Below are 17,040 nucleotides of genomic sequence, written 5' to 3' on the forward strand. Positions count from 1 at the left end.
ATGGCCAAGGCACCTCCAAATCAACAGTCACAGGAGGCAATTTCTTTCTATTGCTGTGTCCCTTCTTGCAGGATGGTATTTCTGGGGAGGTAAAGGAGGTTCAAGATGAAGGAACTTAAAGCTCTTTTTTTCTAATTACACTTAGGATATTGATGTTACAATAATTGAACATTAGCAAGACTCCAGATATTGAATTTTATTTTATCTTATGACTACTTCCAAAATAGTATCATGGTATCATTCCTATACATGTATATAGTTAGAAAATTCAGAGATTAAAGGAAAATTTTAAAGTATATTTGCTACTTATTAAAATTAAAATAGAATTTATCTTTGCACTTACTAGATAGCAAAACAAAAATAAAGATATAAGTTGCATATTTTATATTACATTAATAGGTAGTATAATAAGATAGGTTCTGGGGCTGGAGAGATGGTTCACCAGTTAAGAGCACTGACTGCTCTTCCAAAGGTCATGAGTTCAATTCCCAGCAACCACATGCCTTGCAACTATCTGTAAGAGAATCTGTTGCCCTCTTCTGGTGTGTCTGAAAACAGCTTCAGAGTATTCACATAAATATAATAAATATTTTTTTAAAAAAAAAAACAAGATAGGTTTCAAAGAACCATTCTATTCCTTGCTACTAGATCCTAAAAGCAATTCATTGTGTGAAACAATTCTAGAAAGTAATTATGTCCTTAATACTGAGACTGTGGTAGAGCTAGAAGGTCCTTCATGTGGCACTTCTGTGTCAGACCTTAATTAAAAGCAGGACTTTGATATCATACCTCATAGAAAAGTTAGAGATTCAGCTAGCCTGAACCAAGTATAATTTTCTTATGCTAAATTTGTATGCAAAGGAACATTACCTACCTGGAGATGCTCATATAGCATCCTTAGACTATATTCAATCAAATGTTTTATTGACCCTATAGTACTATTAACTTCCATTTAAAAAAAATTAAGTTACAAATTTTGTGTATGTATATGTATGTGGGAATACGTGTTTGTTCACATGTGTGCAGGTACCCACAGATGCCAGAAGAGGACATGGATCTCTTGAACCTGGAGCCACAGGTGGTTGTGAGTCACCTAACATGGGTGCTAGGAACTGAACTTGGGTCCTCTGGAAAAGCATGCTCTTAACTGATGGACCACCTTTCCAGCCTCGTAATTGACTACTCTCTGATGGTTGAAATATCTTTCTAATTTATATCCAGAAATTACACTAGAAATACTGTGCATCAGTTTTTGCATTTCCATCTTTGAGTTATCTGTTAATTTGAGTTTAAGAAATTAGGTTGGGCCTAAAATTCCACAGTATCACTCAAAGACATCAGATAGTGGAGTGTTCCAGCAAAAGGAATGATGCTATGCAAGCACTTGGGGTCTTAAAATGTTTCTCTGTGCTTGGACTGAGACTGTCCTTCTCCACTGGGAAATGCCTGGACAGAAGGCATGTGCACGTGGCACCTCACTGTGACAAACACTCATGCCTCTCCATCTCCCAGACAGTCTCCCTGCCTTCAAAGTTTTCTCTGCATCTGAAAGGCACCTGGAGACTGGATGACTCTGGCAAGGGACACCTACCATAGCAAGCAGAGATGCACTCTTTGCTTCCCTCCCCCTTCATGGGAACACACACACACACTCAACCCTGAAGCAGTCTTTGTTGTATTAGGCCATGCTCTTCCTTTTCCCCGGAACTGGGCTTCAATGCTGGTAAAGCTCCTTTGTCAAGTTTACCAGTGGGAACTCTAGTTGCTGGAGATTTACCAAGAAAACCACAACAGATCTGTGAAAGGTCTGGAACTAGAGTGTCATTTGTCACAAAAACAGGCAAGTATCTGCATGCTAAGCCTGAATCAGAACTTCCTGCTAAACTAAAAGATTTAAGTCAGTTGTCCCTTAGAATACACACTAAAAGTAAGATATACTAGGAAGTTCATATCATACTGTGAATCAGGAAAATCACAACTTGAATGAGAAATGTCCATAGTAATTCCCAGAGAAAATAGATGTTAGAATTATCTGATGACGGTCTTAAAATAGCTTTCACAAAATGATTCAATTATATATTTTCTTAAAGCAAGTGAAAATTAGAATTAAAAAGAAATTTTAAACAAGGCTCAAATAGAAATTATAAAACTAGCAAAATAGCAGCAAGAATCCACTGGGCGGGCCTACATACTAGAGAATAAATAGATGGAGAGAATTCACTTGATCTAAAACAGAAAGTGTACTTAGGCAAAGGGAATAGACCCACAAGGACTTGTTGCAAAGTTACAAAAGTTCCAAGAGGTGAGGCAAATGAACTCTCAGAAGACAAAGAAAAGGGGACTGAAAAATAATTGTAAGAAATAACCCCTGAAAATGACCCCAGGTTGATTGACATGTACCCATAGATTTAAGAAATCGAACAAATTCAAAACAGGATAAACCCAAAGAAATGCATGCTAAGACACATATATTAAACATCTGAAACCTAAGGACAAAGATAAAAGTCCAGAAGGCAAGAGAGCTATGCTGTACTACACAGAGGAACACCATGTAGGTAATAGAGTATGTCTTACTGGAAATTCAGAAGTGACTCTTAATGCTGAAAGTCATGAACTCTGTTTTCTCAAGTAATAAAGGAGAAATAGACTTACACAGAAATGAACACTAAAAGTATTTGTTACTATCGGTGTGCTCTGAAGTATTTGCTATAGAAATTGAAGTAATCATAAAAGACATGATAACAGGAAGGAATTTGGGAGCATAAGTGAGGGATAAAGAACAACAGGAAGACAATGGACAATAGAATATGATTGTCCTCATGACGTTCCCAAATCATATGTGACAATCAAAGCAAAAGTTAACCTTTTGGTTAATGCTGATACTTGGGACAATAATATTTAAAACCTGAACATAGCTACAGTGTACTAACATATAATAAATAAATCTTTTTAAAAAATGAAAAGACACAAATCATTAATATTGGGAATTTAATGAACACTTCTACAATCAGTAGTGTAATGTATTCACTATGGATCCAGTAACCATTACAAAGTTATAGAAGAATATTACAACTATTTCAGGAAACACCAAGGAAGAAGGGAAAGAATGTAAGACCCAAACAGTAGGGAAGAGGGCATGCTGTAGGGTAGTGACATGCTGTCTGTGACACTCATGAACTCACAACAGCTGTAGCTGCCTACAAGGGCATGCACAAAACAGAGACAGTAAGCATTCAGTCACATATGAGGAATTAATAGGCTACTGGAGGAGAGGAGGTCCATTGTCTTCAGTGATGGTCATTGATGAGTTGCTCATTTTCAAGCAGGTAGCCTCACAGCCATGCCCAAGAGAGTGGCTCTAGTTAAGCCCTAGTGGGCCACAACGCAAAAATAAAACCCAAAAGACATGAGAGTGGGGTGGGGACTCCATGACAAGAAAGCAGGAGCGTGCTGAGAGTGTAAAGAGTGGAAGGATGCTTGGAGTGTGAACGTGACCAAAATGTGCCAAACACAAGTATGGGCATATCAGAGGGAAGTAATTCTACCAAGAGCTCTTGCCCAGTGCTGTGTGGCCTAGAAAGGGGTATTAGCACCTTCCTCCTCCTGTCTTGAGTCCCTGCCCATGTTTGATTCACTATGTGTTCCTTGTCATTTCCATCAAGCACCTCCATTGGATGCTTAAAAGCGATGGGTCTGCCTGACTGTGGATTGAGACCTCTAACCCTGAGAGCAAAATAAACCTTATTGTTTTATAATTGAAACCTCAAATGCATTTTATAGTAACAGAAATGTTACCAACATAGAACATTGATAAGCTCATTTTTAAGGTTAAAATTACCATGATACACAAACTGAATTAATATGCATAAGAAAAAATAAAGCTATAAACCAGCATCTTTCCTAAGTTAAAAATTAAAAATTGAAAGAAATAACAAATTAAATATTATACAAAATAATTGTACAATGTGACTAAGAATTTCTCTTCTCACATTGCTTATATTTGGCCATTTCAATGAGGGAGGAGGAAGAGGAAGAGGAGGAGGAAGAAGAAGAGGAGAAGGAAGAGAAGGAGGAGGAGGCAAGAAGTAAGAGGGCAAATGTATATTCAAATGAATTTTAGAAGTAAGTGTCTCAAAGAAAAGAAAGCAGGTAATGGTGGCTTGAAAGAAATAAATCCTTAGAGAGGGTAACACCTAAGCCAATATGAGCAAGAGCCAACCTTTCAGAGAATTAGTGGTATACCAAAAAGCACTGTAGCCTAGCTACATAGATTTGACAGAAATATTCATAATATATATACATGACAAAGGACTCACAGCTAAAGCTAGTTAGTATAAGGGATGTGTACAAATCACTGAGGAGAAGACAACCAAATACAAGAAAAGTATTTGAGCAGATGCTTAGCAAAAGAAGACATTCAAGTGGCCAATGAATATATGAAAATTGCTTTGGATCATTGCATATTAAAAAACAAGGATTATAGATCATTTTGAAAGCTGATGGATTTTAATGAAGATAAACATATTCTTTTCTACATAGGAAAAATGAATACATATGTCACAAGATTTACAGTAGGTTTTACAGAACAACCCTATTTGTTATCACAAACTTGTTACTACTAAAAATGGAAGACAACCAGACTATCTATAAATTGAAAGTTGATACCCAATGTATGTTGTATTTATATAATGTATATCATAACAATTGAATAGAATGAGGTGCAGAGTCTTTAAAAAACACAAATGAATTTATAAACAAGATGTGGATAAGAGGCATACACAAAATGTCACGTGTGAGTGACAGTATTTATATGAAGTAAAATAACAGACAACTTTGGTCATAGACATCAAAATGATGATACTAATTGGAGGAAAAGCATACTACAGTGTTTATGGGGATGGGTCTTGCTCTGTGACAGATAGCCAAGGCAATTTGGGCCAAAACTCATCTCTGTGTGCATTTTGCCCTAATGAATTATGATTAATTCTTTATTAATCACAATGCACACAACAACAACAATAACAACCACAGAGACCTGGATGATGTCTAACCATCCAGGTACAGAGAAGGAACAAAGGACTTAGGGTGGAAATGGCCATCCAGTGAGTGAGTCCAGACAGAAAGTGGTAGTCAGATATTATCAGCTAACTTAAAATGGTATCCCCCTGGCAAGGTACTGTTTGACAATGTATTGACTAAATATTTTATACACTTTAGGCTAAAACTTGTTCACAATTTACCATTTTTATAGAATTCTGGAAAAATATTGACCTGAGAATCAGCAAACTTAGTTCTGCCCTGAAATATTGGTCCTTTGGTGTCTCTGCTTCAAATAACTTATTTGAAGAATGAGACTGATCTTCCCATACCCCATGAATTCTATGTGTCTTAAAAAGAACTTTAAGAATACTAGAAGACACCAACATTATCTTTCTTTTGTCCTAAAATATTACAACCAAAGTTATGATGGAAATTGGCTTTTCAAAAATACTTTAAGATTTTAAATCCCCTTTAAATAAATAGGGTGAAAACCTATGTAAGGAAGCTTCATCACAGCTTCCTCTAGAACAGATGGGAAAAGAATGAAGTTTTTCGGTATAAATGGCACTTCACTGTGCATATTAAGCAATAAGAAAAAAACTAATCATGCATTTTGTATTTATCTGTCTGTCTGCCTGCCTGTATATGTGTATGTATGTATGTATGTATGTATGTATGTATGTATGTATGCATGTATGCATGTATGTATGTATGTGTGTGTGTTTTTTAATGTTTTCAGAGATGACCATTTGGAACTGGACAGTCAATTGGTATGTTCTTCCCTGGGGAAGGCTGTTTTTCTTTTTCTCAGCTTTTCTCGGCTGACTATAGTTCTTTGTGTAGAGTTGAGGCTCCATAGGTTTGTCTCTCTCCAGTTTGGTGTGCTCATTTGTGTCACCCTTGTTCAGGTAACACTTCGGCAATAGACTCTGTAGATATAGCTTCTGATGGAACCAGGAGATACAGTCTCACAGCAAACTCCTTGATCTATGTGTAAGACTGTATGATCCTAGAGTCTTTCAGTCTTTCTGTTCCCTCCTTCCAAATGTTTCCTGAGCCTTAGGTGCAGATATGATTTGTAGATGTTATCTGTTGGAACTGGGCTCCACAATTCAGAATTTTGATTGGTTTTAGTTTTCTGTTTTGATCTTTGTCAATTGCAAAAAGAAGTTTCCCGGATGAGGGATGAAAACTACACTTGCCTGTGGATGTGTAGAGTGTTATTATTAGAGATTATGTTGGTCTTTAAGGAAGTTAGTGGTTGTAGATTCTTCCTGAGTGACCATGACTTCACTAGCACTGAGAAGTTAACTAAGTTTCCAGTACCAAGTATAGTCTTTCTGGCTGTGTGAGTCATAAGTTCAATTAGAGAGCTGCTGGTTACCACTAAGGAGTGTGTACTACTAATACTTTGTTAATGCTATTACACCAATTGACAGGGTTCGTGGGCATGACAGCTGGGTGACGCTGTTGGTTGCTTCTCTTCACTGAAGCTTCCATGTCACCTTTTGAAACCATGAAAGGTAATCCTTGAGGAAAGGGCATGCACATCAGTTCCAGCCAAGGGGTTTCTGGACCCTGTTATTGAAGCACATGGTGTGTTTAGCAATAGGGACCCACCTTACACCTCTGCAGGTAACCAAGGGCAACAGGAACAGGCTGTATGTTTAGAAAGTTTCTTGGACAGTGCACTACAGGAATTGTTAAAATAGATGGTTTAGATGTGAAAGATCTGTATGACAAGAACTTCAAGACTCTGAAGAAGGAAATGGAAGAAGACCTCAAAAAATGGGAAAACCTCCCATGCTCATGGATTGGCAGAATCAATATAGTTAAAATGGCCATTTTGCCTAAAGCACTATACAGATTCAATGCAATACCCATCAAAATCCCAACTCAATTCTTCACAGAGTTAGAAAGAGCAATTATCAAATTCATCTGGAACAACAAAAAACCCAGGATAGCTAAAACTATTCTCAGCAACAAAAGGAAATCTGGGGGAATCAGTATCCCTGACCTCAAGCAATACTACAGAGCAATAGTGTTAAAAACTGCATGGTATTGGTACAGTGACAGGCAGGAGGATCAATGGAACAGGATTGAAGATCCAGAAATGAACCCACACACCTATGGCCACTTGATCCTCGACAAAGAGGCTGAAAACATCCAATGGAAAAAAGATAGCCTTTTCAACAAATGGTGCTGGTTCAACTGGAGGTCAGCATGCAGAAGAATGCGAATTGATCCATCCTTGTCTCCTTGTACTAAGCTCAAATCCAAATGGATCAAGGACCTCCACATAAAGCCAGACACTCTGAAGCTAATAGAAAAAAAACTGGGGAAGACCCTTGAGGACATCGGTACAGGGAGAAAGTTTCTGAACAGAACACCAATAGCGTATGCTCTAAGAGCAAGAATTGACAAATGGGACCTCATAAAATTACAAAGTTTCTGTAAGGCAAAGGACACCATCAAGAGGACAAATCGGCAACCAACAAATTGGGAAAAGATCTTCACCAATCCTACATCAGATAGAGGGCTAATATCCAATATATATAAAGAACTCAAGAAGTTAGACTCCAGAAAACCAAACAACCCTATTAAAAAATGGGGTACAGAGTTAAACAAAGAATTCTCACCTGAAGAACTTCGGATGGCGGAGAAGCATCTTAAAAAATGCTCAACTTCATTAGTCATTAGGGAAATGCAAATCAAAACAACCCTAAGATTTCATCTTACACCAGTCAGAATGGCTAAGATTAAAAATTCAGGAGACAGCAGGTGTTGGAGAGGGTGTGGAGAAAGAGGAACACTCCTCCACTGCTGGTGGGGTTGCAAATTGGTACAACCACTCTGGAAATCAGTCTGGCGGTTCCTCCGAAAACTGGGCACCTTACTTCCAGAAGATCCTGCTATACCACTCCTGGGCATATACCCAGAAGACTCCCCACCATGTAATAAGGATACATGTTCTACTATGTTCATAGCAGCCCTATTTGTAATTGCCAGATGCTGGAAAGAACCCAGGTATCCCTCAACAGAAGAGTGGATGCAAAAAATGTGGTATATCTACACAATGGAGTACTATTCAGCCATTAGAAACAATGAATTCATGAAATTCTTAGGCAAATGGATGGAGCTAGAGAATATCATACTAAGTGAGGTAACCCAGACTCAAAAGGTGAATCATGGTATGCACTCACTAATAAGTGGATATTAACCTAGAAAACTGGAATACCCAAAACATAATCCACACATCAAATGAGGTACAAGAAGAAAGGAGGAGTGGCCCCTGGTTCTGGAAAGACTCAGTGAAACAATATTCAGCAAAACCAGAACGGGGAAGTGGGAAAGGGTGGGTGGGAGGACAGGGGAAGAGAAGGGGGCTTGCGGGACTTTCGGGGAGTGGGGGGGCTAGAAAAGGGGAAATCATTTGAAATGTAAATAAATTATATCGAATAATAAAAAAAAAAGAGGAAAAAAAAAAAACAGACAAACCAGTCACAATCAAAAAAAAAAAAAAATAGATGGTTTAGATGCTGGGATATGTGCTTTAGTTTTATTTATTCCTTATCAATGTCTTCTTAAAAGCTAATGCATTTATATGCTATTGTGTTTCTTCATGTTATTTATTTGACCTATTATTTCTATTTTCAGAACTGAAGGCAGAAGCCAGTCTTATGGACCAGATGAGTAGCTGTGATAGTTCATCGGATTCCAAAAGTTCTTCATCTTCAAGTAGTGAGGATAGTTCTAGTGATTCTGAAGATGATGACCAATCCTCTCCTTCGGGTCCAGGGAAATATGGCTTGGAGCACCCTAGTATGTCTGCCAGGTCACAGTACAGGACTTCAGATGATGATGCTACTTGTAATAGACTTAATGACAACAATACCCTTCTGATGAGTACTTTACGTAAGTATGCATAATCATAAGAACTAAAACAGGTCTTGCAGTTGTAGCCATGGTTGTTGAGAACTAAAATTTAAGAAAGAATCTTAATTTCTGTATTTTGTAATCATTAGCCATTTTTTTTCTCCTTTGCAAGTTTAAAATGTATTCTGTCACTGGAGTGAGGGCTCCTCAAAGCTTTTCCATGGGCCCTTTTCTTTTTATTCTAATATTTCTTGGATAACCTCCTCATGCTCCTGTTTCAATGAATATATATATATATATATATATATATATATATATATAGAGAGAGAGAGAGAGAGAGAGAGAGAGACAGAGAGACAGAGAGACAGAGAGACACAGAGAGACACAGAGAGAGACACAGAGAGAGACACAGAGAGAGACACAGAGAGAGAGAGACAGAGAGAGAGAGACAGAGAGAGAGAGACAGAGAGAGAGAGAGAACTTTCAAATACCCATCTCCATGCAGACCTCTGAGTCTGGGTCCTGGTAGCTTCTTCTCTTTAGTAAAAGGCACTTCAAATGCATGTTGTCCAGAAACCAACCCTATATTTTTTGGCTCACTACATATCTGCCTAGTGAATGGAAGAGTATTTGTCTCTTTTATGTAAACCAAAAGCCTGATTGCATTCCAGAATTGAGTGACTCTCTTACCTTTTTGTATAGTCAATAATTCACCACGTCCTTGCAGCTTCTACCTCCTAAATAGTTTTCAAACACATCTGCTTCTTTCCATCTTTACGACTCCCACTGTAGCTCAGCTCATTTCCTGAGTTCCCTCAACCATCAATACCAAGTCTTCCTCCCAACTTCATGTTCACCCTTTTCCTTAACTATTGTGTCCACTTGATGTTGCCAGTATGTGTATGAACATAACTGTAGGTCTATTCACTGAAACAAGGGCAACCTTCCAGGGCTGCGTCTCTGAAAATAAGTGAGCTTTCTTAGAAGCCATCAACTGCCAATAGCTCCTCATCTTAGGGTAGGGTTTTGTGAGGCATATTCATGTTGAAGTTTTGACTGGCTTGATCTTAGGCAAGTCTTGTGTATACAGTCAATGCCATTTTTATCCACTATGTATATTATTAGCCATATTGAATTTTTAGTGATTCAAATATAATTTATCATCTCTTGCTTTAAACTTTTCGAAGTCTGCAATTTCTTTTACAATAGAGGATAGACCTTAACAAAGTTATATTGCTTTATTTATTTACTTAGTGTGGTAGTTTGTATACATTTGGCCTAGAGAGTAGCACTATTTGGTGGTCTGGCCTTGTTGGAGTAGGTGTGACTTTGTTGGATTAGGTGTGTTGGTGTGTCACTGGGGCCATGGGCTTTAATACCCTGTACTAGGTGCCTAGAAGCTTGTCTTCTGTTTGCCTTTGGAAGAAGATGTAGACCTCTCAGCTCCTCCACCTGCCTACCTGGGCGCTGCCTGCTTCCACCTTGAGGATAATGAACTTAAACTCCAAACCCATAAGCCAGCCTCAATTAAACATTGTCCTTTATGAAAGTTGTCTTGGTTGAGGTGTCTCTTCACAGCAGTAGCAGCCTAAGACAGAAGTTGGTACCAGGGACTTGGATGTTGCTGTGTTTGGACTGGCCATGCTTTTGTTTGGAATGTGGATTTTAGGACTTTGGATTTGGAAAGCAGTGGAATGCTTTAAGTGAGGCTTAATGGGCCATCCCTGTAGGAATATGGAAGATGTTGTTGCGGAGGGTGATTTGAACTATAGTAACCTGACTCTAGAAGTTTCAGAGGAAAAGAATTTTAATATGTGGCCAAGAGACTGTTCTTGTTTGAAGAATGTGGCTTCTTTTTGCCTCTGTCTGAGGAGTCTACCTGACCCTAAGGTAAAGAAATTTATATTAATTGCATTGACAAAGTCTCAAGAAAGCCCAGCAGAGGCTTTGTTCTCTAGTTAAGTCTCATGAAGAACATTTGAAGAAGCATAGCAAGTTTAAAAAGGAAAAATATAAAATGTATGGTTCAAGTAATAAAAGGGCACCAGGAAGTGAAATGAAGCTGAATCCTGTATTCAAGGAGATAAACAGATTAAGGGAGTAGTGACTTTGTGGCAAGATCCCATCCAGCTAAACTTCTTTATGCATTTACCATTGAAAAAGGGATAGTTATACCATGTTAGGCATTATTATTACTTGGTTATTGTTTTCACTTGAATTTTTGATTTGGAATGAACTGCAATTCAGAAATGAAAGACACATAGGCTTTTGATCTGGATCTTGAGGCATATTGGCCATGAAAAGCTTAGGTTCTGATAAGGTGATATATGACTTAAATTCCAGGAGACAGAGGCAAGCAGATCTCTGAGTTCAAGGCCAGGCTGGGACACAGCAAATTCTAAATAGAGAAAAGCATGGTAGACCACACCTTTAATTCTAGTATTTAGGAGATAGGCATGCAGATCTCTGAGTTCAAGGTCAATCTACAGAGCAAGTTCCAGAACAGCTAAACTTAGGAAGTAAAAGAATTAGAAAACAGAAAGCTGTTGATAATATAATAGAACAAGGGTGCATGTTCCAGCCCCAGTAAACAGCAGAACTCAGCAGCTTCGACCATGTGACTCTGCCTGTAGAGATAAGTATAGAAGAGATTCCTGGAACAATTGATGCTGGTTTGTTGGAGCTAAGAAATTAGCAGTGATTAAGAAGAGACCAGCATCACTGAGATGAAATCTGGCAAGTGTTTTCTGAGAGCACAAGGAAGCTATGTCCCAGAGATACCCAAGGTTGTACCTTGTGCTGAAGCTGTCCTTGGTAATGTCTAAAAGTCACCCAGGTGGTACTGGTTTTGAAGGTATGAAGGGGTCATGGAGAGCAGCTGAGGCTCAGCTCTGTAAGAAGCCAGGGAAGGCCATTGGTGAAGATGCTGCCTCAGTTGTAGTTGATGGCTCAGGACTGAAGGGGTCATGCAAAGATGTTGAGGCTTGGCACCATGAAGCAAGCCTATGAGATGCTATTGATAAAGCCTAGTTGCAGAGGAAGACCCCAGTATATTGGAGATGCCAGTTCCATAGGATGATCACCAAGAACAGTAGCAGCAGTGGAGTGGATCAACCTGAGCTTAGAGTGCTACAGAGGGCAGAGCTGGAGAAGTGACTCAAGAAGAGCTCTTTTAGAGCCCAGAAGTGACTCAGGAAGAGCCCTTTTAGAGCCCAGAAGACCATGTGTGGATCCCAGACATTGGAATAAGAAGCTGTTATGTTGAAGTTGCCTTGGAGACCCCAAGCTGTTCAAAATGTCAGAGCCATAGGATGTGTGCTGAGGAAAGATGCTAACAGAGAATGGAACCAACCCAAGAGAAAGACTGTTGTAGAGGAGTTGGAGATCTGAAGATCACTTTAACAGCAGACATGGAGATGCCAAGTTTGTTGTTGCCTAGCTGGTTTTCTGTCTTAGTTTGGGGATTACAGTTAAGGGATTGGCTGAATCTCAGAAGAGATTTTGAACTTTGGACTTTTCTCATTGTTGTGTCTGCTATAGACTATGAGGTCTTTGTAAGCTGGACTGAATGTATTTTGCATTATGCTATGTTTAGGTATGGCCCCCATAGTCTCATATGTTTGAACAAATCTATGTGGGTCAGGGAGTAGGATGTGATGGTTTAAATATGTTTGGCCCAGGGAATGGCACTATTTGATGGTGTAGCCTTGTTGGATTAGCTGTGGCCATAGGCTTTGAGACCCTTGTCCTAGCAGTCTAGAAGCCAATCTTCTCCTGTTTGCCTTTGGAACAAGTTGTAGAACTCTTAGCTCCTCCTGCACCATGCCTGCCTGGACACTGCTACGCATACCAGCCTTGATGATAATGCACTGAACCTCTGAATCCTTAAATTAGCTCCAATGAAATGTTTTCCTTTATAAGTGTTGCCTTGGTCAAGATATTACTTAGAGCAGTAAAACCCTAACTAAGACACTTGGTTATTTGTTTATGTATAGTGTATGTGTATGTATATGTGTGTACATGTATGCATGCATTTGTGTGTACATGCATTTGGAGGTCAGAGGTCAACCTCTCATGTCTCCCTTTATTGCTTTCCACCATTTAGTAGTAGTAGTAGTAGTAGTAGTAGTAGTAGTAATACTATTATTATTAATTTTTTGGTTTTCCAAGATAGGGTTTCTCTGTGTATAGATTTGACTGTCCTGGAACTCACTCTGTAGACCAGGCTGGACTTAAACTCAAGTGCTGGGATTAAAGGTATACACCACCAGGGCCAGGCCCACCATATTTTTTAAGACAGTTTTTGCTACTTTGTCTGCAAATCACTGATTTATGTAGACTAGCTAGCCAGTGAATTCTAGAGATCTAGCACTGGGGATACAGACTACAAACATGTCCAGGGAACTGTCCCTTCTTCTGGTCTCCCAGGGCTTGCACAAATGTGGTACACAAACATGTTCAGACAGATATCCCTCACACACACACAATAAAATTAAATAATTTTTCCTTTTTCTTTTATTTTTATTGGATATTTTATTTATTTACATTTCAAATGTTATCCCCTTTCCTGTCCATAATCCCCCTATCCCATCCCCTCTCCCACTAAATAACTTTTAAAAAGCAGAATCAAAATGTTTTTTAAAGAAAAGAACTGAAGTACTAACATAAAAAATTTGTTACGGGTATTGGTTTTGAGTTTAAAAGGATGTAGTTGTAAGCAGCTTGGACACCTTCAAGAACAGTTAACTTAAACACGCTTGAAATGGGTGTTGGGAGTTAGCTTAGTCAGTAAAGAGTCATACTTGCCATATGAGTATAAAGTCACCCTCCAGAAGCCATGTAAAAACATGTAGCTGATACCGGGGAGGCAGAGTCAGGTAGTCGCAGCCAGTCTAGCTTAACTGGCAAATTCCAGTGTCCGAAGAACAGCAACTAACAATGTGTTCTGGCTTACACACACACACACACACACACACACACACACACACACAGTGTTTGATGTGTGCTAGAGAAGTAGCTCAGTTAGGAAGGCACTTGGAAGACTTTAGTTTAATCCTTAGAACCCATATTTCAAAAAACAAGAACAAAACCTGGTAGGGTGAGGCAGAGACAGGGAATCCCTGGAGCCTGCTGTCCAGCCAGATAAGCCCACTTAGTGAGTTCCCGACTAGTGAGATCTTGTCTCCAAGCATTGGTGGATGGCACAGGGGAGCAAAGACTGGAACTGTGTTCCGTTTCTACGTGTACACAAATGTGCACATGAATACAAATAAAGTTGCTTGATACGATGGGGGAAAGTTGTGCTTTCTGTGGGAAGCCAGCCAATGTATGGTGAGAGCAAGAGAAGATGGGAAAGAGTAATAGACACATGGATGTTCGTCAGTTAGGGAAAAGAGGCTAGGGAGAAAAGCAACTGTTTACATGCTTCTGTTTCAGAAGTCATAGTTTATACAGCACAGTTCCTCACTGGTTCCTTGAAGGGATCTACCATATCTCCAAAAGATAGCAATCTTCAAATGCGATTATAAAACCTATTTCTGGTAAATGGGGCTGTAGACTAGGTTCCGGGAATCACAAGATCCTGCAAAGACTGTTATAAAGTTAAAAAGAGAGAGAGAAAGAAACTTCCTCCTCAAAATGGGCAAATATAATTCTGAAACATGGAGAAAATCCATGTGATCCTAAGGAAGATATATGAAGACATAGCCTTTTAGTCTCATTATTAGGAAGATATATGAAGACATAGCCTTTTAGTCTCATTATTAGACCAAGTCTCATTATGTAGCTCTGGCTGGCCTGGAACTTACTCTGTAGACCAAGCTGGCTATATATAACAAAACACAGGAAAGCAGAAATAAAACCAAAGCCAATATATTATAAATAAGAAGCAAGTTCCTCAAGAGAAGAGAGCTTGCATGCCATGCACAAGGCCCAGAGTTTGAGCTCCAAAGCTTAAAAAAAGCACAATGGCTTAGTGGGTAAAGACGCTTGCCACCAAGCTGCCTGAGTAGAGTTCAATCCCTAGAGCTCACATGGGAGTAAGAGACAAGTGACACCAACATCCTGTCCTCTGGCTTCCGCACGCCTGCAAACGCAAGAGGATAAATGTTTAAAGATTAAATTTGGAAGAACAGGCTGTGGGAGTGTTTTGAAAAAGATCAGTAAGTAGGCCAGATGGACATGGGTAAGAAATGAATTGGTGAGATGGAAGGGTAAAATAAAAACTAAGAAAGAGGGAACCTAAATGGAATAGTAGGTATTCCAGGAAAGAATAGAAGGGGTCGTGTGAAGACTTAACCTTTAGAATTTTCCAGTACTGAAGATCACCATGCATCTACTCCAGATACTAAAGTGGGCAAATGAAAAAATTTACTCCTTAACACTTAAACTACAGCACCCCAGGGAGGAGATGACACTGGTGCTGGCACGCCTGGGTCAGAGCTGCGAAAAGACTCAGCTTCTCTCCTGCTTCCAGTGTACTTACTGATGTAGTCAGGTTCAACTTAGTTTCTGTTAAAACTGTCCCATGCTTTCTCATTGTGTTCAAACAGTCTTTACTGAGACTTTCTTTCTACCTTTCTGACCTCATTCTAATCTTTCTCTTCCTCATTTCTCCCATACTAGCCACCCTAACCTCTTTACAAGGAAAAAAACATCTCATGTAACTCCCACCCCTGTGTTGTCAGGTAATGGATGCTAAGGGAGGGAAGGTGAGCTTTCTTCCGAAGTGTGGCCCAATCCTCAGCTCTATACCCTGATACATCCAGGCAGAGCTAATAGGAGCCAGTGGGCTAGTTTTAAAAAAAGAGGAGGATGAAAAATAGAAAAGATATGCAGTTTGAAGAAAGATGTAGTGTCATAGAGAGGGAGTCCAGGAAGAGTTGGCTGCAGGGGTGAATTGGAAGTACATATAATGTAAATGCATTGCATTCATGTGTGAAATTACCAAAAATATATATCATAAAAAGAATCACAACCTCTCTACACTTGCCTTAGAGCATTTACACTTGTTATCTTATATTAGACTCTGCCTCCATTGTTTAATGACTTTCTACTTTAAATTCTGTTCAAATGTTGCCTCTCAAAGCTTTCCCAGCTACAGTACTTACAATAGCACCTCCTGCTCCTCTCTCCACAGTCCCTCGGGACTCATCCCTACTTGATGGTATACTAGATACTTGTTTCCTGTCTTTCTGCTCCATTTAAATACTGCCTCCATGACAAAGCACACAAATGACTTACAAAAGCGCTTGGTGCTTAGCTATTCTTTATGGTTCTGGGAACTGAACACAGGCTCCTGTGCACAGTAGCCAGTCATCCTTCCACTGAATGATGTGTGGTCTAAGGGTTCTTGACATCTGTTCCATAATGTTTTCTATTGCATCTGAAGGTAAAAGAAAATTATAATTTTTACACTCTTGAAAATGATAGTCTGATGTAGTAAGCAGTGTAAAGGGAAATAATATCATCAGTATGTGAAAGAGAGCTAAAATAACTGCCAGGTGATATGAAATGCTGAAGTTTGCTGCTGTGGGTTTTACTTTCTACACAGTATTGATTGGTGTACCAGTGGCTGAAATATATTGTAAGCAATCATATTAGACTGAATGGATTTATTAAATATTAACAGTTCAACAATTTTGTTATTTTTATTTTAGGAAGCGATTTGCAGCTGAGTGAGTCAGAAAGTGACAGTGAGGACTGAAGCAATATCGAGCTATAGAGAAAACATTTGTGAGATGTGTGAGAATCTGTTTTGTATTAAGAATAAATATTCCTATGTTTGTGTAAAATGTAAAACTTTTGCTGAAAAAAAATAAAAGTTGATTCAGAATTTTCCACTATTTGTTGGTAGTCTCATGTGGTATCTTAGTTTACTCCTAACAAAACATTATCACATTTGGTAGATGAGAAAACAGATTCAGATGTTAGGGAACTTGCCCCAAGTATTATTAAAAAACAAGTTGCAGATCAAGTATTCCAGAGTCTCTCTCCACTATTCTGTATTACCACATTGTTGTCCCAAATTGTTAAATGCTAAAATAATTGATTTATAGTAAGAGTTTGTAGTTTTCATTGTAGTTGTACCTTTCCTATCTGATATTCCTTAAATTGTGAGTGAAC

General features: G+C 38.9%; 1 protein-coding gene across 9 annotated transcripts in view; it reads left to right on the top strand.

Annotated features, from left to right (window-relative positions):
- The window catches only part of Eaf2 (ELL associated factor 2), a 1,192,577-nt gene extending 1,175,817 nt beyond the window's left edge, over positions 1-16,760 (top strand). For all 9 annotated transcript variants that reach the window (XM_052158383.1, XM_052158382.1, XM_052158381.1 and 6 more), the window contains 2 exons: positions 8,698-8,955; positions 16,575-16,760. In XM_052158383.1, coding sequence (XP_052014343.1) covers positions 8,698-8,955; positions 16,575-16,621 — 305 coding nt within the window. In that variant the 3' untranslated portion in view covers positions 16,622-16,760. The remainder of the gene's footprint in view (positions 1-8,697; positions 8,956-16,574) is intronic.
- The last annotated feature ends 280 nt before the right edge of the window (positions 16,761-17,040 follow it).

The sequence above is a fragment of the Apodemus sylvaticus genome, chromosome 15 (assembly GCF_947179515.1).
Source record: "Apodemus sylvaticus chromosome 15, mApoSyl1.1, whole genome shotgun sequence".
NCBI lineage: Eukaryota > Metazoa > Chordata > Mammalia > Rodentia > Muridae > Apodemus > Apodemus sylvaticus.